Below are 25,406 nucleotides of genomic sequence, written 5' to 3'. Positions count from 1 at the left end.
CAGATGGCGCCACTACCTTTGGCCTACTCTCGGATAGATGGCGTTGACGGTTTCGTTTGTTATTTAACAATTTTAACGCATATCAGTGAAAGAACATGGGTCAAAATCATATAAAAATTATTAATGCAAATAAATAAATCATTTTTAATCGTGTGTCGATAGATGGCAATGAATTTCCTGTGGTTACAAAATTTACTAGGACAGTACCGCTCTATCCTATTATATCCTCTTTGCACAATGTTAGTAAGTAGACGGTCTGTTTAGATGTTATTAAATGACTTGGGGGTTTCGCGGTGTACACGCTTGATTTATTTTCGCATTTTTGACGTTTCTGGGATATATATAGTAGGTTTATTAGAGACATTTGATTGTCACTGGAAATTGAACAAAACACAGATATTAACGCACTAACCAGTAACTCTTAGAGCCACCCCACAGAAGCGTGTACTGAGCGACGACGTCTAGTCAACTCTATGGCTGCTGCTCGACGCAACGTTGGCGCAACTGCGCAGCGACGCCATTTTCAATAGCGCTGACTAGACACAGACTCAAAAGACACTAGTGTGGGTGGCCCTTATATCGTTAAGTCAATTTTGGACTGATTTCCATAATTTCCGAGTACTTATATAATTTTATGTGTAAAACAGGATGGCGGAGCCCCCGTGCTCACGGACGACGTGTCGCTGCAGGTGTTCATGGAGCACCTCAAGAAGCTTGCCGTGTCGTCCACCGCCTAGTCGGAGAGCCGGGACACAATCTTGTAGAATAGGGCAGGTCTTTAGGGGAAATATTTGTATGTATGTATCTAGCAGTACATGTACCTTCTGTCTCCATCTCATACAGAAACTGCGTTACTGGTCTGTAGCCTTACCACGACTGCCTTAGCAGTGTCAAACTAACATTTTTACTAACGTCTGCGTAACTTACTTTCTGTACATCTCGCTTGCACTAATATGCGAGTACGAGCGAGATGCATGGAAAGCCATTCCAGCCATGGACAGCCGTGTGTGTAACTACGCTGGCGAATATGTTAATGTCAAACTGGTGATAGCCGTACTTGTTGGTTTTAGGAAAGAAGTGGCATAAAGGATTTAGATTTTGAAAGAGCCTCCTGCATTTCGGTAGTTTTAAGGACGATTTTTGTATGTTATGTTTGTAGGTGACGTGCAATCAGTATTGTCACTTAAAAAATAAAAGCTCGTACAAAACTCGTTCTGAAACTACCAAAATAATACCTACGAGTGGTTCTTTCAAAACCTGGCTCTCGTTCATGCCACTTCTCCCCTATACAAAGAAAGACTTGTTTCTTTGAATTTGTACGAATGTGAGAATATGTGTTACTGTTGGGACAATACTTAAAGAATTTATTTAACCAATGCATCATCTATTAACACGCTCCTCTTCTTTTCAAGATCGCTGCTTGTTAAGTTATTTTTATATTCTCCATTATAAATTAAAACAAATGTTTATGAAATGATTAAATGATTTATTTTAAGAAAAAATATATTGGTCTATATGTATATGCTCTCGCCACTTCCTCTTCTCTGTACAGTTTATTTTACAATCCCTGTCAATAATATATATTTGAAAATAAATATTGTACAATAATAAATAATAAATTAGTGTGTTAATGGAACCTATGAGTAGTTTATATGAATACATTCACTATCGATTATATCCTAATCTACAAGAACCACTTCTGTCTACCCACAAACCCTTAACATTTAAAATTATATATTTGGTTGGTGGCTCTAATATACGACAAAACATTTAGCGTTACAAAGAAGTAGCCAAGGGTAGCTCAACCTACGCAACTTTTTTTTCAATAGCCCAGTGCTGGGCAAAGGCCACCCCTTTCTTCCGCCATTTATCACGGTTTGGTGCATTTGGTGCACGCAACTACCTATCTTAAATGCAGAGTTAACAATGCAACAGTAATTTAAATACCTAAATTATAATTTAGCAACAAGTAAAAAACAAACTAATAACAAATACGGCGCCTACAGACATTGTCACTCGCGAAACACACTTTACTGAATGTTTAAAAGTGGTTGTAAAAAATTATTTACCTATTTAGGCGTAGAATTTGTCCACATTTTCATTTAGGGAGATGAAACCCTCTGGATTAATAGTACAAATGACTCTTTTTCTATTTAAATTATCCAAAAACGAATGTCAATGACAGCTACCATACAACTACGATATAATTTACAAATTCATACATAAACACATTTTAAATCCATCAAACTTAATCTAAATAATATCACCATTATATTATTATATACACCAAATTATGGTTTTCCACACAAACTGTAACGAAACGAGCACAATATTACGTTTATTTGAGACGAACGTATTTTCAAAAATTAACATCACTTTTTGTATGTTGTAGTCAGCATCAAATAGATAGTGACGGCCAGTGGCCAAATATATCGCAACACATGCTTATTTTTATGGTAACAAAAGAGTGCACCGATATATTTGGCTACTATGGGCGTCACGATCTATTTGATCTACTTATATAACGGTAGATATAATTTTGCGAAAATCGTTCGAATCAAATAACTTTAACAGTAACAATTACGAGTTGTAATACCATCCTTAAAAAAAAATTGTCAACTTGACTTCGGCTTGCCTGCGGGTGCGTATTGTTTATGGTCAAATGTAACGACGCTACACACTAAATTGCTAGACGAAGGTGTAATCTTTTACGATCATACGCCACACACGCCAACGTTAATGCTACAAGATTTAGAGATTTATAAAACTGGTTTCAAAGCATGAAGAATACTTTGACGATGTACTTAAAACAACACTTACAGTAAGGTTTACGAATGGACAGTTAACTGTGTTGATTTCGGTTCAAATACACAATTTGAACTACAGTTATTATAGCCTCTTAAGGCCCAGTCATACAAGAAAAACATCTAAATTTGCTAGTGAAATTTGAACCTATATTGTAGGAAATAGAGTTGATTTTTGCTTAGTTTGAAAATTTTACGAAGCAAAACAAGCAGCTCTATTCCGATAGTAAATGATTAAATTTTCATCGAACTTAATAAGTACTAAGGAACATGAGCTTTACGAGGATAGGGCATATAATTTAGGATCTAGTCGATGAAGGCCCGACAAACATGAACCTTGCGTCTAGATTAGTTGTCTTTGGCGTTGATAGAATAAAAGACGTGTTACACTTGACTGTAATAGAGCCAGTCAGTAGGGCCAGGCGGTCAGTTGAGGAAGCGGATGGACATCTTCTGCTCGACGTCGGTGCGGTCCAGCGCGTGGCAGAACTCCTCGAAGGAGATCATCTGGTCGTTGTTGGTGTCGGCCTCGAGTATTGTGCGCTCCGCGATGCTGGTCAACTGCTCTTCGCTGCGAAATGAAAAATAGCGTAGGTAAGTTAAGTAAAACAATCTGAGGCCACGTTACACTGTCTGTGTGTGACACTGTAGATTTTAATAATCCCACTATCAAATTGGATATGATTTTTAAGTGGAAATCGTTGCAACAAGCCACAAGGCCTCAGCCACGACCAGGGGGGTGTCACTGCGCAGTTTAGGTATATTTGGCCGGCGCACCGCCCGGGCAGGTGTATGGCAGTGGGCTGCCGCTCGGCTCGCACGATAGTCGTGTCACGTGGCGCTCGCGCAAAATTAAAAGTACGCAATGGCTTCGAAACCTAAATCGCGATCTAATCTGTATAAAAGATAATGTTCTGTTTACGGATGTCTGAATAAACGGAAGAACAAGGAAGCAGAAAAAACATTTTTTTTAAATTCCGGACTATACATATTGACCGACATATTTTCAAAGGAATAAGTACTTCTGTGGCATACCTACTTCCGTGAGAATCAGACATACTATCTCCGGCAAAAAAAATTATGTTTACAGAATCAACGTTTGTAATTCCTACATATTTATCTTAAAAATAATAAATCAGTAGGTATAAGTACAAAAACTTGTCAAGTGACAACCCCGTGCCGACACTCGCAGCTCGGTCATAAAACTGCGGCGCGCAAAGATTCACAGTTCGTGCGCGGTTATAAGTTTCAATTTTGCTTGCAGGCGGCGAGTGTAGGTATAATTTTATACTTAAATCTGGCTTTCGTGAAGGAGTGAATTTTCTGTACGGTAGTACTATTAGTTATTCTGTGCCACGACTTCAGACTTTCAAAGGTGAAGAGTTCAAGTAACTGTTCATCATATGATTGTTTATTTATAAATTAATTATAACACACAAATATTATTGAATATCATGTGTACAGTCGCCATCAGATATATCAGAGCAGCCGAGGTGTTCACAATATCTGAACACGCACTCTAACGCCTTGACAATAGAGGCGTGTTCAGATATTTGTGAGCACCTCGGCTGCTCCGATATATCTGATGGCGACTGTACATATCCGGAATTAAAAATTGATAAGTACCTATTATGAGCTTATCATAATATCGAAGTATTACATTCCTATCTAATCAGCCTATGGAGATAGGATACCTATGTTGGCAATTTTTCTTTGGCTGTAATACTTGGCTTCTAGAAGACTTAATTCCGGATTGTATGTAGGTATGTCAGTAACACTATAAACTACGAACCCAGTAAAGAAAGAAGGACCCTTACCATGAGGAGTTTCGTACATGTTGTTCCTATCTCTATCTCACGCGCGTACTTATACTTTCACGCGCGTGCTGTCCCGCCCATAAATTTTTATCTAACAATTTACCAAGTGTAAGATAAAAATAGCGCGTTGTATATTCCTATAATTGACCAAGCAAAACCAAAAATTCTTTTGTATGTCTTCTCGTCTACAGGTATTATTTTTCAACCGATTCTTGTGAAGTTTAGTAAGTAAGTTGGATAATAGTTAGTTATTGTTTTCGAGTAAAATAGCTGTGACATATGGACATGTCAAAACTATAAGGGTCTGTTTTTGCCATGTTGGCTACGGAACTTAGATTTAAGACTATTGCTGTGCCCTACCAGGGTCCATGTGAAACCCACTATGTATGTACCACCTAATGTAAACCATGGATGCAATAAATAAATTATGAATTATGAACCTTAGGAGTCTGGCAAGCTCGGCCGAATTTCACATTCTCATACAAACGGAGTTCCGTTTTCATTTTAAAACTACGTTTTGGATTGTAATGAACCTTTGCACATACAATGACATGAGGTATATGTCTGAAATTAGTTTATATAAACAGCTCCAGTTTATAAAACAAACGAAAAAGAGCAAAAACAATTTTTCTATGAAAAACGTAAATTCGCTGTAAGTATTTTTTTAACTATGGTATCTGAAGCTACATAAACTAATTTCAGACATAGATATACCTTATCCTATTGTAAGTACAAAGTTTTAGAGCAAACTAGCTACTCGTTTTAAAATGAGAGCGGAACTACGTTTGTATGGAGAACCGAGCTTGCCGGATACTCTTAAAAATCCAATGCAATGAATAAATACATTTATATTGATTTAGCGCATATTGCAAATTAACTACACAGTAAAATGGGTGGTATACCTGATGTTGACTCCAACCATCATGTGCAGTATAGCCAGCAGCTCATCCCTGGAGATCTTACCATCATTGTCCAGATCATACATCGAGAATGCAACTGAAAATAATCAATGGTTATCAAATTAATATACTAAATGTGAATGACAAATCTTTTTGTAAATAAGTATTTAGATTGTAATAGTAATAGTTGTTTAATGTATATTTAATATGTAATGTAATGTGTAATCGTAAACCGACGGACGTATAAAATGTAAAATTTTATGAATAAATAATTGAATTGAATTGAGCAAAGCTTGAGCTCCTTGAATTTTTGAACTGAGGAAAACATCTTGCACCAAGTGCAGATGTTTGAAGGCCAAAGGGATGTCCCTTTTCCTACAATTTCTCAGTTAGTATGCAGATGTATAGGCGATTTAACTCTTTGATCGCCACGCCTATCGAGGGCGGCGCGCCATCAAGAACCTTGTCAGGTGCATGAAGGTTGATATTTGGCTTTATACCCGCGCGCGTTAGTTGACGTCTTTGGCGGTTAACAGGAAAACTACTAATCTTTTATCAAGCAGAAACATCTGTTTTAAATGACCATAATATCATTGTATAGATAGCGTGATTGTCACGTGGCTGTATTATGCAAATATGCTTATCAATGAATGTTCAGTTCTTCTTTCTGGACACGTGAAGGTCAAACATATACAAAAGTCATTGATTGATAATGATAACAGTTTAAACTTAATATAGTAACAATACCTATATAATATATGCTAGAATTTTAATATCAAAGAAAATCATTGTTTTTGCAAGCTTTTGTACTTATATTTTATTTATTTTATACTTATTGCATGCTATCTAAAAATGTTTCTGTGTATTGTTTAATAAATAATAATCTTTTTATTTTTTGCTAATAACACTGCCTTATCATGCACAACTGTGCTACGTTTGTGGAGTCCAGAGTTGTGTGTGACAGCAGAATATACATGTGTCAAAGTCTAGTCAAAGGTCCCACTTTGTGACTTACCATAAGGACGAGATTTGCTTGTATCTTTATACATATAACCTGTCAAAGCCTCCTTATGGCAGGCGACAAAGTGGGACTTTTTGCTTGCCTACAATACATGTATTCAGTGTAATCAACTTACATCTTAGTTTTTCCTCCCGACTATTCAATTTGTTCTCCCTATTCTTTCTAATAGGCCTGAAGTGAGATAGCACTCTCATGAACTGCAGGAAGTTGACTCGGTCATCATGGCTCTCAGCAAAGAAGGAGTGGACTATGCGCTCACTGAGGGGGTTGATGGCCAGTTCGGGAATACGGAGAAAGTCTTCTCGAGACAATGTACCACAGTCATTTTTGTCCAAGGATGTAAATCTTGAGTATAGGCGCTCAATTTGGTTTGGAGTGACTGTGGAAAAATGTTAATAAATTAAAACCTGACTCAAGAGATCATATATTAGGTTTCTGTTTTTTTTATGTGATAGCCAACAAGCAGACATGCCGCCTGATGGAAAGCGGTCATAGTCAACCATGGACATAAGCAACATCAAAGGTGGTTGGACTTTGAGATTAAAATGATGAAGTGTGTTTTGTATCTTTAAACCTGTTGTCTAGAACAGATATTACCGGCCAAAAAAAAAACAACTACTTGGGGTAGTTGGCAATTTGCTTGGGTGCAAAAAAATCTATCGTAACAAATCTGGAGTAGATAGAGGGTTGCTCTTTTTTGACAGCTTGGTAGACAACAGGTTAAAAATAAGATAAAAGAAAACCTTTCATTAATCTCAAGTTCCTCTAGAACCCATGTGCTCATTTTTATTGTGTGGAGTTTATACAAGGTACATAAATAATATATACAGACCTATTTTAGTCAGTTTCTTAATTTAACTATTAGACAACATATATGTCTATGAAATATGATTATAAAATCAACAATACCTAATTACAAATTATTCATGCAATAAAAATACTTTAAAACACAATAAAAATGCACTGTGACCTTTGATACACAGGCCAAGGTGGAAAAACATGGAAATCGCACAATAAATAAACAATAAAGTTAAATGAGTAGTTCAAGCTCACATCCCGTTTCCTCTTGAATTTGAGCTATTTCTTCTACTCTCAACATCAAAGACGATTTGTTTCCCATCGTGGAATGTGGCCCAAGTACGAAGCGAACGAACACTGTTTGATAAGCCTTGATTAATCTAAGGAACGATTAACGCGATCGGAACTAAGTTTTGTAAACGATTGGTCACATTTGTACTTTAAACTTTATTCACATTGAAGTCATTGAATAATGATAACACTCATTCTAGTTTATAGCACAAGTAAATAATTTATTAATATTTTTTGGTCACCGCAAAATAAAAAGGCGGATATTAAATGGCCTTTAGATCGTTACACGATTTTCCATACTCATTTTCATGCTGAAAACAGTGAAAATGCTATAAATTTTATTGATAGTCATAGTCATAGGTCATAGAGCAAGGAAAATGAAATGAATGACATTATGACACTGACGTGTGACGTGCGTCAATTTTCACATAGAGTTGAATCCATAGATCTAGTATATTTCTATAGATGCGGCCTACCGCGTGCGCCCGTAAGGGATAGACATAGATGACGTCATAAACGTGGGGATACCATATTGGTAAAAATTACCCCAATATTTGATATCACGTTGGGGCGATTACCCTGGAGGCAAAGTTAGCTTGTTTGACGGTATTAAAAAATTGTTGAATAAAATGTCAATGGGCCGTTTTTTTAGGCGTATGAACAATGAAATACCTCCTATAATTCGCGCAGGTGGTACAAAACTAAACATGTTTAGCAAATAAAACGTAAAATAAAATGTATTATGAGTTTTAATTTTAAGAAATCACAATCACATTATTCACACCAATTAATGTACACCACATTTAATCTTCACAACATTTGTTTTTTTCTAAGAATTAGAAGTACGAAAAAACTATACAGGTCAAAATTACCCATAAAATTATGATATTTTCATCTGGTATCCCTAACATGATTGTTATGCAGCTAAATGAGGGCTATCGTTTTTTTGCTCACCAGTTGGCGCCTCTGTTGATGGTGGTCCAAAAGACTAAAGAACAGCTGTCAGTCATTGAAGTGACAAGTGACACATAGACCTAGCATTACATAGACCAGCTATACGCGTGCGCCCGTAAGGGATAGACATAGATGACGTCATAAACGTGGGGATACCATATTGGTAAAAATTACCCCAATATTTCATATCACGTTGGGGCGATTACCCTGGAGGCAAAGTTAGCTTGTTTGAGGGTATTAAAAAATTGTTAAATAAAATGTCAATGGGCCGTTCTTTTTAGGCTTATAAACAATGAAATACCTCCTATAATTCGCGCAGGTGGTACAAAACTAAACATGTTTAGTAAATAAAACGTAAAATAAAATGTATTATGGGTTTTCATTTAAAGAAATCACTTATCGCAATCACACCAATTAATGTACACCACATTTAATCTTCACAACATTTGTTTATTTATTTTTTGGAATTAGAAGTACGAAAAAACTTCGAGGTCAAAATTACCCATAAAATTATGATATTTTCATCTGGTATCCCTAACATGATTGTTATGCAGCTAAATTAAGAAGAAGTTTAAAAATGGCTGACCTCAGACTCCTACCTACCTACGTAATTTGGGCGGATAATTTTACAAATAATGTTTTGTTAATTTGCGTAAATAATTGTGATATTTTTATTGAAATCGTTTGATTCTACATTGCTTTGAGTGTAACGTAATTTTACGATGTTATTCTCACATATTGCGTTAAGAGGAAGGTGTAAATTACCGTACTTACGTGTGAAAGGTTATGATCTCATATTTTTGCTCAGAGCGGCTATTACAGCCGATTACAGAACAATTCACCAGTATTTTATCAAAGTTCAAGCATTCAAAACGCTAACCATCACTATATTTCATAAGAGAAAGCACAATTTCATACAAAACAACGATAATTAAACAAGCAACGAACAAACATGACATGTCACGTACTTATTTGTTTGCCACAACCTCGGTTGTGGCAGCGGTGGAAAAGTGAAACTATGACAAGGACAAACAATAACAGCGCTTTCTCTGCTACTCCTACTGAAAGATACATAAGACTATCCCGTTCGGTCATTTTCCCCCACTCCTCATGACCGATCCAGACATTTCGAACAATGTAAAAGACCACCATCTACACTAGCGCCCCTAGCGTCGAATTCATACGCGTAGCCCTCATTAAGAAGAAGTTTAAAAATGGCTGACCTCAGACTCGTCTGAGTAGCTGACAGATTACCACAAACAACCTACGTAATTTGGGCGGATAATTTTACAAATAATGTTTTGTTAATTTGCGTAAATAATTGTGATATTTTTATTGAAATCGTTTGATTTTACATTGCTTTGAGTGTAACGTAATTTTACGATGTTATTCTCACATATTGCGTTAAGAGGAAGGTGTAAAATACCGTACTTACGTGTGAAAGGCTATGTTCTCATATTTTTGCTCAGAGCGCTATTACAGCCGATTACAGAACAATTCACTATTATTTTATCAATTCAAAACACTAACCATCACTATGTTTTATAAGAGAAAGCACAATTTCATAGAAAACAACAATAATTAAACAAGCAACGAACAAGCATGACATGTCACGTACTTCTTTGTTTGCCACAAATTCGGTTGTGGCAGCGGTGGAAAAGTGAAACTATGACAAAGACAAAAAGTAATATATTGCTTTCTGTCACTACTACTGAACGATACATAAGACTGTCCCATTCGGTCATTTCGCCCCACCCCTCATGACCGATCTAGAGTTAATACTCATGAATCTAGTATAACTGGATCGGTCATGAGGAGTGGGGGAAAATGACCGAACGGGATAGTCTTATGTATCTTTCAGTAGGAGTAGCAGAGAAAGCGCTGTTATTGTTTGTCCTTGTCATAGTTTCACTTTTCCACCGCTGCCACAACCGAGGTTGTGGCAAACAAATAAGTACGTGACATGTCATGTTTGTTCGTTGCTTGTTTAATTATCGTTGTTTTGTATGAAATTGTGCTTTCTCTTATGAAATATAGTGATGGTTAGCGTTTTGTATGCTTGAACTTTGATAAAATACTGGTGAATTGTTCTGTAATCGGCTGTAATAGCCGCTCTGAGCAAAAATATGAGATCATAACCTTTCACACGTAAGTACGGTATTTTACACCTTTCTCTTAACGCAATATGTGAGAATAACATCGTAAAATTACGTTACACTCAAAGCAATGTAGAATCAAACGATTTCAATAAAAATATCGCTATTATTTACGCAAATTAACAAAACATTATTTGTAAAATGATCCGCCCAAATTACGTAGGTAGGTAAGAGTCTGAGGTCAGCCATTTTTAAACTTCTTCTTAATTTAGCTGCATAACAATCATGTTAGGGATACCAGATGAAAATATCATAATTTTATGGGTAATTTTGACCTCGAAGTTTTTTCGTACTTCTAATTCCAAAAAATAAATAAACAAATGTTGTGAAGATTAAATGTGGTGTACATTAATTGGTGTGATTGCCATTTGTGATTTCTTTAAATTAAAACCCATAATACATTTTATTTTACGTTTTATTTACTAAACATGTTTCGTTTTGTACCACCTGCGCGAATTATAGGAGGTATTTCATTGTTTATACGCCTAAAAAAAACGGCCCATTGACATTTTATTTAACAATTTTTTAATACCGTGAAACAAGCTAACTTTGCCTCCAGGGTAATCGCCCCAACGTGATATCAAATATTGGGGTAATTTTTACCAATATGGTATCCCCACGTTTATGACGTCATCTATGTCTATCCCTTACGGGCGCACGCGTATAGCTGGTCTATGTAATGCTAGGTCTATGTTAATCATGAATCTAGTATAACTGGATCGGTCATGAGGAGTGGGGGAAAATGACCGAACGGGATAGTCTTATGTATCTTTCAGTAGGAGTAGCAGAGAAAGCGCTGTTATTGTTTGTCCTTGTCATAGTTTCACTTTTCCACCGCTGCCACAACCGAGGTTGTGGCAAACAAATAAGTACGTGACATGTCATGTTTGTTCGTTGCTTGTTTAATTATCGTTGTTTTGTATGAAATTGTGCTTTCTCTTATGAAATATAGTGATGGTTAGCGTTTTGTATGCTTGAACTTTGATAAAATACTGGTGAATTGTTCTGTAATCGGCTGTAATAGCCGCTCTGAGCAAAAATATGAGATCATAACCTTTCACACGTAAGTACGGTATTTTACACCTTCCTCTTAACGCAATATGTGAGAATAACATCGTAAAATTACGTTACACTCAAAGCAACGTAGACGATTTCAATAAAAATATCACAATTATTTACGCAAATTAACAAAACATTATTTGTAAAATTATCCGCCCAAATTACGTAGGTAGGTAGGAGTCTGAGGTCAGCCATTTTTAAACTTCTTCTTAATTTAGCTGCATAACAATCATGTTAGGGATACCAGATGAAAATATCATAATTTTATGGGTAATTTTGACCTCGAAGTTTTTTCGTACTTCTAATTCCAAAAAATAAATAAACAAATGTTGTGAAGATTAAATGTGGTGTACATTAATTGGTGTGATTGCGATTTGTTATTTCTTTGAATTAAAACCCATAATAAATTTTATTTTACGTTTTATTTACTAAACATGTTTAGTTTTGTACCACCTGCGCGAATTATAGGAGGTATTTCATTGTTTATACGCCTAAAAAGAACGGCCCATTGACATTTTATTTAACAATTTTTTAATACCGTCAAACAAGCTAACTTTGCCTCCAGGGTAATCGCCCCAACGTGATATCAAATATTGGGGTTATTTTTACCAATATGGTATCCCCACGTTTATGACGTCATCTATGTCTATCCCTTACGGGCGCACGCGTATAGCTGGTCTATGTAATGCTAGGTCTATGATGTTAATACTAGATTCATGGTTGAATCAATGTCCAATGACAGTTATTTGAGGGTTGCCAAATAAAATCATTAATTTCTTTAAATTAACGCAGATAGCGCTGCAATATTAAAAAAAAAAAAACAATGTGACGGACAGACGGACGGACAGTCGCGCCATAAGGGTTCCTTTTGTACCTTTTTTGGTACGGAACCCATAACAATGTTTTTAGACGTGCTAAATTCAAAGAAATTTAAATACTTTTGGGTCACTGAGCCAGTGAAGAAAGTAAGTACCTCATTAAGAATAAAACAATTATTTTAATGTTACATTCTAAAATAATCCATTCATTTCTAGAATAAGATTTGTAGACCTCGAATGTACGGTAAAGTTTATATTCTGGCAACACTAAAATCAGTGGGACTATTTGAGCCCCTTATATAAACGCAGAAAGTAGAGCTTTCAGAAAATTATTGTTTTTCACATGGAGACTATATAAAGGAGCCAAATCTCTATGTATGAAAAGTGTTCATCAAAAAACAGTAATTAGGCGGCGCCACCATACACCGAAATACTACCAAAAACAACCTACGTAAATTGGTCGGGTTATTTGTTGGTTCATGTTATACTCATGTCCCAGACCCTAACTAGCGCCACCGGAGAGATTAGGAACTATTATTTAAAGCTGAAAGCGGTCACTTTTGCAACAATTCTGCCATAAGAGATTGGCATCCTTTTCTATACCATCCATAGTTTTTCATTTTCAGGAGTTGTGTTTCAGTTGCTAAGCAACTGTAATCACGATTTTACGTAGTTTTGTGTTTATTTTATACTACAGTGATACGACTTTTTCGATTTTGTTTATAAATATAATTTTAATGTGTTAATAATAATAATGTCACAACAAACAATAGCATTTTTGGAAAGAAAGTCCGACACTGAACAGTTAGAGCCTGTTTTAGAACTAGACGAAAAAGTTAGTGTAATATTTGACCGACCGCAAGAAGAAGGTGAATTCGAAGAAATTCCACCCCGTATATTTACCCTCAAAGATGTGAAGGAACCGTTGACTTTGCCGTCTTTGAATAACGCCATCTATGAGTTAGGCGTGATAAACTTATGCTGGCCTGAGATAACCGAGCCAGTGTTTGAAACGCGAACATGCTTTCCTCCAAGTTACTATACCAATTCCACAAAGGAACGCCTGTTACTGGCTTATGCGGAGAATTTCAGGCGTCAATACAATTTCCACTATAAATTCAAGAGACCTCTTCTATTCCAAGTACCAAATGAGTGTGGGTTGCAGGTACCTATCTCATAATTTTGTTTTTTGATTCTTGTTTTACTGATTACACAATAATATTTGTTACTTTATTCTATCGGTACTTTGTAGAAAATGGTGTGTACTACGATCCGTCCAACAAAACTTTGCTACCCGGAAACCAACACGTGGCAAGGAGTCGCTTCGCTGGTGTCCGACTTCTTTGACTACGAGCCTCTCTCGAAGCCTATGTTGTTGGTAAGTGCTCTCAATTTTTTATGCCAGTTAGATACATTCACATTTTCAACTACATTTTCCGTGCAGTGTTATTCATACATATACACTTTCGATTCAACCTTAGGGCGCGTTTTATTTAGCTGTAATATCTAACTCGTCAACAGATGGCGTTAGGGTCAAGTTATAATCATTGTAACGGGTTTTAAATGCCCAATACGACTATCATGAACTTGTTTTAGTATGCTTATTAGGTTTTTGTCGTCACGGTAATTCTAATTAAATCATAACTCAGCCCAACACGTTCCACTGTTGAGCACATGCACAAGAGGGATGGGACTTAAGTCCTCACGATGGTCCAAAGCTGGTTGGAAACGTCACAGGTTTGAGTTTCTTTGTGAATTTATGCAGGTGTCTTCACGGTTTCATCCTTCACCGAAAAGAGAGTTTCGAGAAACTACTACGAGCCGCATAGCGCTTATTCGCGGTCAAGTCTGTTGTTCATAACATAATGTTCATTTGTCAGCAACGGGTTGGTTAATTATCTGATTATGATGCAATAAAAATCGTAGCATAAAGTTTCAATCAAGTTTAATCAACATTTTCGAGATCACAAACTCTGTGATAAGAGAGTTATAATTTTATAATCCAAAATTTTAATTTTGTACAAAATATCATCTCTCGAATCTTTTTATTTATAATAAATGTGAAATGCAAATAAAGTTCCTCCCATTAGAGCAGCTGGGTTCGGCCACGGTGGACAATATTTAACATTACAATAATACACTCTATTATTTAGGAATGTACTTACAATATTAATAATCTCTCAATAATTTATAATTTTGATCACAGTTTCCTTAACTGTTAACTTTAACATATAATACAATTCCGAGTGACATCGAGAATGTCTACTACATATATAAAATACTGAGCAATAGAAAACAATTACACAACGAGTCTAGCTCTAACGCGATAGAGTCATCTATACCTTAACAATATTACCTTGTTCGCACGATTGGCACATCGAATACGATCGCATCCTTTCGCTATTTGGTTTGGTATCTGTCCACAACCGGGACAAGTGGACAGTGTGGACACTGTCCGTCCGTCCTCCCCACACCCGCACGTGCGAGGCGCTCACACGCACCACACACACCTAAATACACAGTGAACGGTTGAAAGGACGCCGTGACTTAGCATTAAGTTTTGACTTGAGGTAGAACATAGGGATCCAACTATAAACTATAAGGATACAACTAGGAATGTAATCATCAAATGGCAACATACAGCGATACAATTAATAATTATTATTATATGTATATTCAGAATATGTGCATCGGAAATCAATTTGTTTAAGATCCATTAGACACTACACTTATTATATTTGTTAAACTGGAAAACTGTAATTATTAAAGACGTTCAACGAGGCGGCTCGACAAACTCCGCAAACAGTGTCAGATCTTAATTACTCTTACGACTAAAGGGAAATAATGCATAGCTTTTCTTTTAGAACAAAGAAATTACGCAAATTTGGCTACACATATCACAAGTGAACGCTTACTGGCGACGTAGACTACATAATATGTACATATAATTGAAGATATTCCCTGTAGCGAGGGGGCCGACTGTAACCCGCCTATTTGCGACGCGCTGAATCGAGCGCAGCGGCGGGCGTGCGGCGCGCTCGCAAATTATGCAGCAGAGCACGCAGTTGGTGCACGTGCATGCGGGTCACGCTCGGGTCGGCGCTCGCCTCCAGCCACGCCAGGAACTTGTCGCCGTGCTCCAGCGCCTCGGCCGCGCCCGCCTCCCACTCGCCGGGCAGCGCGGCCGCGGCTCGCGCGTCCTCTGCGCCATTGTTGAACAGTAGACTGTCGAGCACGGTGCGTGCCTTGGCCTGGCTCTTGTTTTCGGCGGGCTCCTTGTTCTCAGCGCCTGCGCCGGGGCTGGCGGCCGGCTCGGCCACGCGCACCGATTCGCCGGTCGGCTCTCGCATTTCACCATTCTGCTGGGGCTGCACCGGGCTCCTTGTGCTAGGTCGCTCTTCCTCGGTTTTCCCTTTTGTTAGGTGCGAGTACAGAATGTTCTCTGATGTCTTATCTTTTGGTACCTGTGAGGCCGACTTGAGCTTGTCTTCCGGCAGAGGCATCGCCCCGCCGAACTGTTTGTAATACTGCCACAGCCAGGAGTTTCTATTGTAGTCAAGGTGTGAACTGATAGGGATCGTTGGCGCAACGGGCTTTGGTGGAAGGCTCGGTTCGCTTTTGCCTAGGGTTAGAGGGTGAGCCGCCGTAGTCTGCGATGTGAGATCGAGCATGGCCTGCTGCGTCTTGAGCCAGTACCACAGGGAGTCATCGACCGGCTGGTTAGTGGTCGTAGAGGAGACGTGATGACTTGATTTGGAGCTGTGTCGCGAGTACGGGTCCGAGTGAGAGTAGTGGTGGGTCTTGCTGCGGTGCTTGCTCGGTTCGTTCATGTTGAGAATGCCATTATGCGCAGGCTTAGGCGAGCGCACAGAGCGTAACGCGCGGCTTGCAGGCTGCGCGGACAGCGCTGATAGGCCCGGGTTCAGCTGCGCCAGAAGCGTCAAATTGGTGGCGATCTCATTGAAGCTGAGACCGAGGTGTGAATGTGCAAGACCAGGTAGGTGTGCGAGGCCGGATAGCGGGCTGATGGCGCTCATGGAGACGCTAGCACCAGGGTCGGGCCTGCGGTCGCGTGGGGATGGCGGAGCGGGGGCGGGATCTGCGCGGCGGGTGGTCAGCTCGACAGGAGCATCACCGGGCGGGGAGGGGTGCGGGGCGTGCGCGGGTGCCGACGCCGGAGCTGACAGGTCGAGCCCGGCGTGAGGTAGCGGCGCAGGCGAAGTCGCGACAGGCGACTCGGTACGCGCGCGTTTTTCCAGAGGCTCAGTGTCGCTGCTCTTGTCGGTTTCAGGCGAGGACAATCGCGATGTCATGTAGCGCAGCTTGTCCTCGTTCTTGCACCACCCGCGCAGCGTGGACTCGGGCACGCCGATGTCGCGCGCGACTGACGCCTTGGACTCGCCGTCATTCACGCGCTGGATCGCCTCGATCTTGTCGCCGGGCGTCAGCGCGCGCATTGGACGCTTGCCCTTCGTCGCCATTGTACCACCTCGCCTTCTGCAACAAAATTATAACATTTAAGAACAACTGTTACAGTAAGTATATAAATATATATATATATATATACAAGTAAAACAGGAACAAGTAAAATAAATAAAAAAATATCACAGATCTGCTTACACAGATCAACCTAGACCCAAACTAAGCAGAGCCTGTACTATGGCTGCTAGGCGACGATATACATACTTCTATAGATAAATACATAGTATGTATTATATATACATACATAGAAAACACTTGTTGTTGTTTCTTGTTGTTGTTTGTTTGTCACAGACGTGGTATAAACAAAAATCCATGACTCAGGAACAAATATTTGTGTTCATTACATAAATAAATGCCCTTAACGGGATTCGAACCCAGGACCATCGGCTTCACAGGCAGGGTCACAGTAGTCAGTACCCACTAGGCCAGACCGGTCGACAAACCCATATATATTTATTTGTTCAAGCAAGAGTTGTGAGTAACAATACTTTTTCAGGTTGCTACAGTTGATGATAGAAAACTTTTGTAGGCATTTGGTAATCTTAAGTATACCGATAGCTCAGACCTGTGGTTCGTGTCCGTAATTTTAAACAGGTATTTATTAAGCAATATCATTCCTATTCAAGCCAAAATAACACAAAGACACTAATGAGAAGTGCCTAAATTTAATATACCTAGACCTTGAAAGTTATCTCGTCTTTCCAACCGTGAACTTTTCGCAAAGAAGCACTAATTAAGTTTGATTCCTAAGAGTGTTAATTTCCTATCAGCAAATAAAGCACGGCGATACTTTACTCCGGGGCAAAGACTGCTGCTATATAAATCGCAAGTCAGACCCCATATGGAGTACTGCTGTCACCTTTGGGCAGGAGCACCTGGATGCCAGCTTGGACCCTTCGACTCAGTCCAAAGGCGCGCTGTACGAATCGTCGACGATCCCAAACTCACAAGCGGTATCGAACCTTTAAGTCTAAGGAGAGACTTCGCCTCCTTGTGTGTGTTCTACCGCTTGTACAATGGGCTGTGCTCTGAAGAATTGTTTGACATGATGCCAACGGCCGCTTTCTATCACCGCACCGCTCGCCATCGGCAGGGTGTTCATCCTCACACCCTAGCACCTAAATGGTCGCGTACTGTGCGGTTTAAGAGGAATTTCCTCCCGCGTACGCTTCGGCTGTGGAATGAGCTCCCTGCCGAGGTTTTCCCGAGGGGCTACAGTATGGGGTTCTTCAAAAAAGGAGTGTACAGGTTTTTAAAGGGTCGGCAACGCGCGTGTAATATCTCTGGTGTTGCAGGCGTTCATAGGCTACGGTAACTGCTTACCATCAGGCGGGCCGTATGCTTGATTGCCACCGACGTGGTATAAAAAAAAAAAAAAAAAATTGCTTTTGACAGGAATATCAAAACCATTGAGGTAATATGTATTCACTAGAGGCGGTCTCTCGAAGAAAATGTATCCGCACCTCAATGAAGTGCATGTAAGTACTTCATTGCTACTGGCTAGCTGCGCTTATTCTTTAGCTTGGTGACAGACGTCAAACGCAAAAAACCGGCCAAGTGCGAGTTGGCCTCGCGCACGAAGGGTTCCGTACCATTCAAATACAATTACGCAAAAAATGGCAAAAAAATCAGTGGGGCTCCCACTTAAATATTTATTTTATTCTGTTTTTAGTATTTGTTGTTATAGCAGCAACAGAAATACATCATCTGTGAAAATTTCAACTGTCTAGCTATCACGGTTCATGAGATACAGCCTGGTGACAGACGGACAGACAGACAGCGGAGTCTTAGTAATAGGGTCCCGTTTTTACCCTTTGGGTACGGAACCCTAAAAATGGCGGACACCTCGCGGACACAATTTGTTCTCGACAGCTTGTCTATACATAATATGTCAGCGAATAAAACAGTAAAATTTAAAGTTTATACTATCAATTAATAGCAAACTTTGTTACATATTCGTAAAGAGTATGATTTTGATTAATATTTTATTTCGGTAATTATAAAACTGGACATTTCATTATTTTCGTAGCCATTCGTAGGTAGGTGTTCCGCGATGATAATGTGAATGTCGCAAATAATTGAATAATGTTCTGTTTACCTACAATGTCACAGATTGCACAAAAACAGACGCGGCCGTTGCACTGCGCGTTATCAGCGTGTACCTATTGCATCGCATATAAACAACGGACTACCGACGATACACGTTTATTCATTTAGGAAACTTCCGAAACGCAATTTAGGTAATAGAGTTTACGCGAACCCATAAACTTGCGAAAAGATAAACAAAAAGAAGACATAAAATTATGACCTACGACAACAGTGGGCGGCAAAAGTTGTCAGGTCGTTGACACGGTGACCTTGTACGCGCCTCGCTCTCGGTCACCGGTAGATGGCGCCGCGTGTTCCGAATCGTGCACCGCTTCTTTAAATGTGTACACTGTTTTGACATTTGTGAAAGCATTTTATTTTTATTTATTTACTCCTTTTCTTGCTGGAACGCTTTTATTTCCAGGTTCGTGTTTCACACACATTTAACATTTTTAATAATTTGTTACTTGATTTCATGTGTTTTGTTTGTGTGTATTTGTATTCTATGGTTATCATTCTGTTTGTTTGTGAATATTCTTATGATAATTCTTAAGTTACGCACCTATTTTTATTTAATGCTACCCAGTGTTTTTGTTTTGTTACAATTTTTTCATCACTTGGTTACTAAAATATGTATTAACCGTATTAAGTGTATATTAATTAACGCTATAGAGGTTCTATAAGTATATAGCTTGTAACAAAAAGTTTGGGGGTAGTGTTATGAAGTAGGTTTATAAACTATCAAGATCAAATTTTCAGTTCTTAATTAAGCTTTATTATTAAATGCAGTGAAGGTAAAAGCTATGGATTTTGTGTACCTATTTTCTTTCTATTAGAATTAAACTAGCGGAGGTCACCAAAATTTACAGATGTTATTTAAAAAATAGTTAGCCTTATAACGGTAACACCAACTTAATAATCAAAAAGAGATTAGGTATGCATGTGGCTAAAATGTAATTTCGACTTACCCAAGAAAAACTTTATCTTAAGTTCAGCACCGTTTAATAGGAAGGTAGTGGTCGCAAAAAATATACAAATAACAACAAATTGCCATTTAACATCATGAACTTTTGATCTGACTTCAAAATATTGCCTTACCGCCAAGGCTTAATTTTGAAAAGTTAAGGTAAAATCCACTTAGTACCTAAACTGCTGCCCAGTTTTCCATAATTGGTGCAAAGAGGAAAATTAATCGAGGAACAAATTCATAAAAATAACATAAAACTGAACCCGCACTTCAGCAGTTTCTTGTTATGGTCTGCAAATTAGTGGGATCCTGCCTAAACAACAGGTAGTCTTTACCTAGTTGTAAACTAATCTAACCTTTCTCAACTCGGCACTGAACTTACTTGCGAGCCGGCACGTGCGTGCTGTTTACAATGTCCGAGAGTGCCGCCGTTTTGCAGGAGTGTCTTAGCACTGAACAAGCGTAACACGGGTGCGCTGAGCGCTCACTGATCACTGTCTCACTGATCTCGAGTCACGATCGCGGGACGTCCGTCGCGGGGCGCGCGCGGCGACTGTGTGCGGTGATAAGGCCCGGCCGCGGCCGGCCGCTTCTCGCCTTTGTGTCCGGCCGGGCACCCCGCGCCCCGCGACCTCCGCGCCGCCGCGCGGTAAACACCGGCCTAGCCCCCGCACTTTATTATTGCAATTAATTCCCTTCGACGCATCAGCTTTCTCGGCGACCATTACCCTCGCGACAATCGCCCCGTATTCGAAGTCCTTTTTCCAAGTTCGGCCGTGGAAAGTTCTCGTTTTCGGAACAATGAAGACGCCCCTTCAAAAGTTGAAGTACTAAACTTTGTCTTAATATCGTCTCACGCTCGTCTACGAAGTAACTAGTTAGGAACTAATTACGCAGTTTTGTTCTTTCAACAAACAAAGTTTGATTAGATAAGTGTTTACTAAGCGAACGAGTTTTCGGGGTTTGCTACGCGTCGTAGCGGCCGCTACGACCGCTTACGTGATTCTTTAGTTAGTTTAGTTTTACAACCGTTACGAGTTTCGAGTCCGTTCACTGCAGGTTTTCGTATGCGGTTTGTCCGTTTCCATGTGCAGGATCCTGTCAAAAGTGGACTTCCACTTTCGTAGACAATGGAGCTGGCATCTGTAGGCCCTCGGAGTAATGAATGTTAGCAGTTAGCTAGTGATTAGTGAGGCGGCATGCGTCGCGCTGCCTGGTGATTAGTTGGCAGGCGGCCAGGGCTTTCCTTGAGGCCTCGAACGCGGCGTGGGAGGCCATTGTTAGCCCGTAAACACTAACACCACGTACGGACAGAATACTCATCAATCCAAAAGCAGTTGGGGAAAGAATACTATATAATATATAACATACCTAAACCTTAAAAAAACTTTCTGTAGATTTGACTATCAGTACTACTACCTACTTCAGTTCGCTATAAACTTTATTAAGTACTAGTAACGTATTAACTCGTGGTTATTCTTTACCTACCTTTTATGTGTGTGTCTATATTCATCGCCTAAGTCGTTTAGTTTATTCCCACGTGCGTGGTGTTTGATAACGCCTATCCATTCACATTATTAGCGCGTTAGGGTTTACATTGCACACTTTGTTTTTGAGTTTATCAGTGTCTTTTAATTATGTCTACAAGTTTATATATTACGATAATTAATTAAAAATTAAGGCAAAAAAAATCGTAGGTACAGTCAAAGTATCTAATTTCCAACCCATTTCGTAATAGGTACCTTATTCGTACCTTGTCACAGTGACAATCAATATAAAAGTCGCCAGAGACCTCATACTACTGTCACTGTGACTGTGACAAAGTACTACATTAGTTATCATTTACAAATTTTAGAAGATAATAAGGTTACACCTTTTCAAAGCATAATAAAGAAGGAAAATTTCTCCCAAACAATCCCCACGCTACTTTTTGAAGTGGCCTCCCAGTTTTAGTAGAAACAATTCACGTATAATTAGAGTTCTTTAGTTTAATTCAATAAAAACATACACATGGTTTAAGTTTAATCTCGCCTGAACTTCAAAAATATTTCCAAAACTACGAATATAACTGTAGCTAGCTGAGTATAACATAAAGGGTTCTCTGGACCACCCTTTATTTAATAATAAATATTAAAACTCTAATGCCTGATTTACCGAAAAATTGTTAAGAATTTAAATTGGATTGGTATGGTTATTTGCTTTGAAACCGTGGATTTCTAAAAATATCCAAAATCCCTTAATGGACCTACATATCTATAAACAGGCCTTTGTGATCCCTTAGATGTCTACAATCTAAAAATACCTATACGTTTCTTCTTCCCTCATTAATTTAATTAGTAAGTATAGATGTTTCAAATGGCTCCGTTCACACTTCTCGATGCCTATACAAGGTGTTCACGAGGAAACCGAAAGATATTAACCACGCTTTTCTGAGGCCAAAAGAAGGAAAAAATGTAATAAGTTTAGGTCAAATTCGCAATAAAAAAAAATTTTTTTTCGATTTTTCAGATGTATTTTACATAAAAAGTAAATATTATTGGTAAACCTGTCACTTCTGTCTGTTTCTGTTGACTTTTACTTATTTTTTTCGTAAAACGTAGTTTTTACAAAGTGTTACTTGTCACTTTTTGACATCTATCAATAAGGTTACTTAGACTACGTCCCACTAAAACTTTTGCACTAACACTTGTCTTTGTTTTTATTGTTAGGTAAGTACTTACCTAACAATAAAAACTTGTTTTTTTTTTTAAATTGGTATTAACTGCAACTTACAGAAAAGTTTATAGGACATTTTAGTCTTTAAATTTGATCAGGAATACGCTGTTAAAATTATTCGGTATCCTCATGCTACACCGTGTATATTCATTTTATTATTATTATTTACAACGACGGGACTTAATCGCGTAAAATAAGTATTAAACCCACCTCCGACGTTTCGAGGACGGCGTTGTCCCCGTGGTCTCGGAGAAGACTGGCTAAAGTTGACATCAACATCTTCTAGGCGCGCGAGTTTTTCGAACTACCCGCACAGACGGTATACACTCCTTTATCCAAAATTGCAGGAAGCCTGAGGTCACCGAAGGACGTTATCCCGTTCCAGTCACCTGGCGTTTATAAGATCGATTGCAGTTGTGGTAGTTCCTACATCGGGGAAACGAAACGTACCATTGTGGAGCGAGTTAAGGAACATATCGCAGCTGTCAAGAACCGTCAGGTGAACAAGTCTGCTGTTGCTGAGCATTTACTAGAGTCAGGGCCAAACCACTGGATTGAGCTTCACAACCCTAGAATACTTTCTACAGATCGTGGGTTTTATAGTAGAAAAATCCGTGAAGCCATTGAAATCAAGAAACATAGAAATTTCAATCGAGACGAAGGTTTTAAGATCTCATCCACATGGAACCCAGTCATTAGAAAGTGTAAGCGAAACCAAATATCGAAAGTTGAAAAATCGAATATTGTGAGTGTTGTGTGTCGACCCGGTAACATCCCTAGTGCGCAAAACGTTCAAGTTAATAAACAAGACCAAGTGCGGGTAGTTCGAAAAACTCGCGCGCCTAGAAGATGTTGATGTCAACTTTAGCCAGTCTTCTCCGAGACCACGGGGACAACGCCGTCCTCGAAACGTCGGAGGTGGGTTTAATACTTATTTTACGCGATTAAGTCCCGTCGTTGTAAATAATAATGAGTAAAAATCGTGAAAGTTTAAATCAGCATTTTATTATTATTTATTTACGAGAACGGATACGTAAGACTAGGCTGAAAGCGTCAGAGATTATATAATATTATATTACCTATAAGTATGGCATAGCAACAGATCGCATATACCTACTCTAGGTAGTTCATTGCGACACTGCACCGATAGCATGATACCTACGCCGTACGCGGAAAGTCGAGGCTTTTGCCTTGAACTCGCGCGTGACAGGCAGGATTGTTCAATCGGCACACAACAACACTGAAATGTACTGATTCTCGAGCTTGTCCCTAGAGAATCTCGGAAGAATGCGAAAAAACAAAGAATTAGTAAGGTACCTAGGTTTTAGGCAGTGTACGGACGTAGTTTCCTGGGTTGTGTACTTGTAAAGCAAGTTTTACTTTGAATTTGCGGTGATGATAGATTATCTAGGTATTTGTATTATGTTAGCTTTTACAGAACAGGGAAACTTGCCGCGTGAAAATCGTGTATATAGAAAAAACGCCAAACGAAACTTCCAAAAGGGCCTTTTTTTTGTACAGTTTCCATAAAGAAATAAGCCTTTTTGGAAAATAAAACATATTTCAATTGGCGTTTGTCGACCTACGATTGTCATCGCGGATTGACCCCTAGAGGATTCGATATGTATAGGTATATAGGTGCTCTTCTGCGTACAAGGTCCTAAAGGAAAAGTTGAAACCAATTTTAATTAGGTTTACTTACGAGTATTTACAGATATGGAACTTTAAAGCGAGTTCTTTCGTTACAATGTGCCATTAACAGGTCAATACAATAGCCATGTTTATCTATAAATATATATAGGTAGTGTGTAGGTACGTGCAATAAAAATGAATTCACCAGGACGCTCGTTCGCCAGTCACCGACATTAAACCGCTATCTACCTAGCGACAGTAGCGACGCACCCATCCTTGACTGTCAGCTCTGACTCAGCTCAAGTGACCTATAGATACCTCGCGACTAAAAACTCGAGCCGCGGCGAGTGCACTCGCGATCGGGCTAATGAGTGTGTGGGCGAGCGAGGGGCGGGGGGTCGAGGGGGCGGCAGGGGGGGAGGTAATGGCGCGCGGCGTCGGATGTCGCCGGGGGGTGCCGCGCCGATAACAAAATCACTAGAGAACGTTACGCGGGGATGTACGAATGAAGATGGCGTGGATGCGGTATGTTGGAATAGGTACTTGAGAATCTTGAGATTGCAATGTCAGATAGCATCGAAAGCTCCACGTACGGTTGCACCAATTCTTGGATTGGGTAGCCGAATAGGTAGACCACCGGGCTTGACCGGACTCCTACTGGTTGCCCAATCTGGAAAGCGCTTAGACAAGAAGAAACCAATGTTTTTATTAACGAAATACACTTTATAAGCACTTAAACAAATAGACTTATATTGACCGGGATATAGACCGTGATTACTTTTTGTATATAAGTCTAGTGAAACTAACCGTGAATCATTCAAAACTCTAACTTAAACAAATAATCATTAGATTCGGAGTCCGGAAGTTATTGAGTGGATGTTACGGTTTAGTGCAGCGAAACCGTC

At 39.1% G+C, this 25,406-nt stretch overlaps 4 protein-coding genes across 8 annotated transcripts in view; 2 read left to right on the top strand and 2 right to left on the bottom strand.

Moving 5' to 3' along the window:
• The window catches only part of LOC134748240 (protein transport protein Sec23A), a 324,866-nt gene that overhangs the window by 25,027 nt on the left and 274,433 nt on the right, over window positions 1–25,406 (top strand). For 2 of the 4 annotated variants that reach the window (XM_063682968.1, XM_063682967.1), the window contains exon 14: window positions 648–774. In XM_063682968.1, coding sequence (XP_063539038.1) covers window positions 648–737 — 90 coding nt within the window. In that variant the 3' untranslated portion in view covers window positions 738–774. Of the gene's footprint in view, window positions 1–647; window positions 1,475–25,406 lie in introns of those variants that run through there. The other 2 variants (XM_063682969.1, XM_063682966.1) reach the window with 1 other exon arrangement.
• Window positions 1,466–7,970, bottom strand: LOC134748273 (calcineurin B homologous protein 1). The gene is made up of 5 exons (XM_063683006.1): window positions 7,595–7,970; window positions 6,657–6,920; window positions 5,524–5,617; window positions 1,904–3,375; window positions 1,466–1,814 (listed from the first exon to the last, which is right to left on the bottom strand). The coding sequence occupies exons 1-4, from the start codon at window positions 7,659–7,661 to the stop codon at window positions 3,231–3,233; spliced, it is 570 nt and encodes a 189-aa protein (XP_063539076.1). The 5' UTR covers window positions 7,662–7,970; the 3' UTR covers window positions 1,466–1,814; window positions 1,904–3,230.
• The window catches only part of LOC134748238 (dynein regulatory complex subunit 7), a 200,810-nt gene continuing 188,729 nt past the window's right edge, over window positions 13,326–25,406 (top strand). Inside the window, exons 1-2 of one of the 2 annotated variants that reach the window (XM_063682962.1) lie at window positions 13,326–13,782; window positions 13,870–13,995. In XM_063682962.1, coding sequence (XP_063539032.1) covers window positions 13,372–13,782; window positions 13,870–13,995 — 537 coding nt within the window. In that variant the 5' untranslated portion in view covers window positions 13,326–13,371. The remainder of the gene's footprint in view (window positions 13,783–13,869; window positions 13,996–25,406) is intronic. The other variant, XM_063682963.1, reaches the window with a different exon arrangement.
• On the bottom strand, window positions 14,546–20,815 carry LOC134748417 (protein distal antenna-like). Its single transcript, XM_063683202.1, has 2 exons — window positions 20,537–20,815; window positions 14,546–17,114 (listed from the first exon to the last, which is right to left on the bottom strand). The coding sequence occupies exon 2, from the start codon at window positions 17,096–17,098 to the stop codon at window positions 15,608–15,610; it is 1,491 nt and encodes a 496-aa protein (XP_063539272.1). The 5' UTR covers window positions 17,099–17,114; window positions 20,537–20,815; the 3' UTR covers window positions 14,546–15,607.

This window comes from Cydia strobilella, chromosome 16 (genome assembly GCF_947568885.1).
Source record: "Cydia strobilella chromosome 16, ilCydStro3.1, whole genome shotgun sequence".
Lineage (NCBI taxonomy): Eukaryota > Metazoa > Arthropoda > Insecta > Lepidoptera > Tortricidae > Cydia > Cydia strobilella.
The sequence above is the reverse complement of the archived record's forward strand: the minus strand, read 5'-3'. Positions and strand labels throughout refer to the sequence as shown.

Bases quoted from the DNA above. Each gene is read 5' to 3' on its own strand.
- LOC134748273 (XM_063683006.1), bottom strand. From the start codon at position 7,661: ATGGGAAACAAATCGTCTTTGATGTTGAGAGTAGAAGAAATAGCTCAA. The intron at 6,921-7,594 runs GTGAGCTTGAAC...ATTTTTCCACAG, and splicing joins AATTCAAGAGGAAACGGGAT to TCACTCCAAACCAAATTGAG. The intron at 3,376-5,523 runs GTATACCACCCA...TTCATTTCGCAG, and splicing joins ATGGTTGGAGTCAACATCAG to CGAAGAGCAGTTGACCAGCA.
- LOC134748417 (XM_063683202.1), bottom strand. From the start codon at position 17,098: ATGGCGACGAAGGGCAAGCGTCCAATGCGCGCGCTGACGCCCGGCGAC.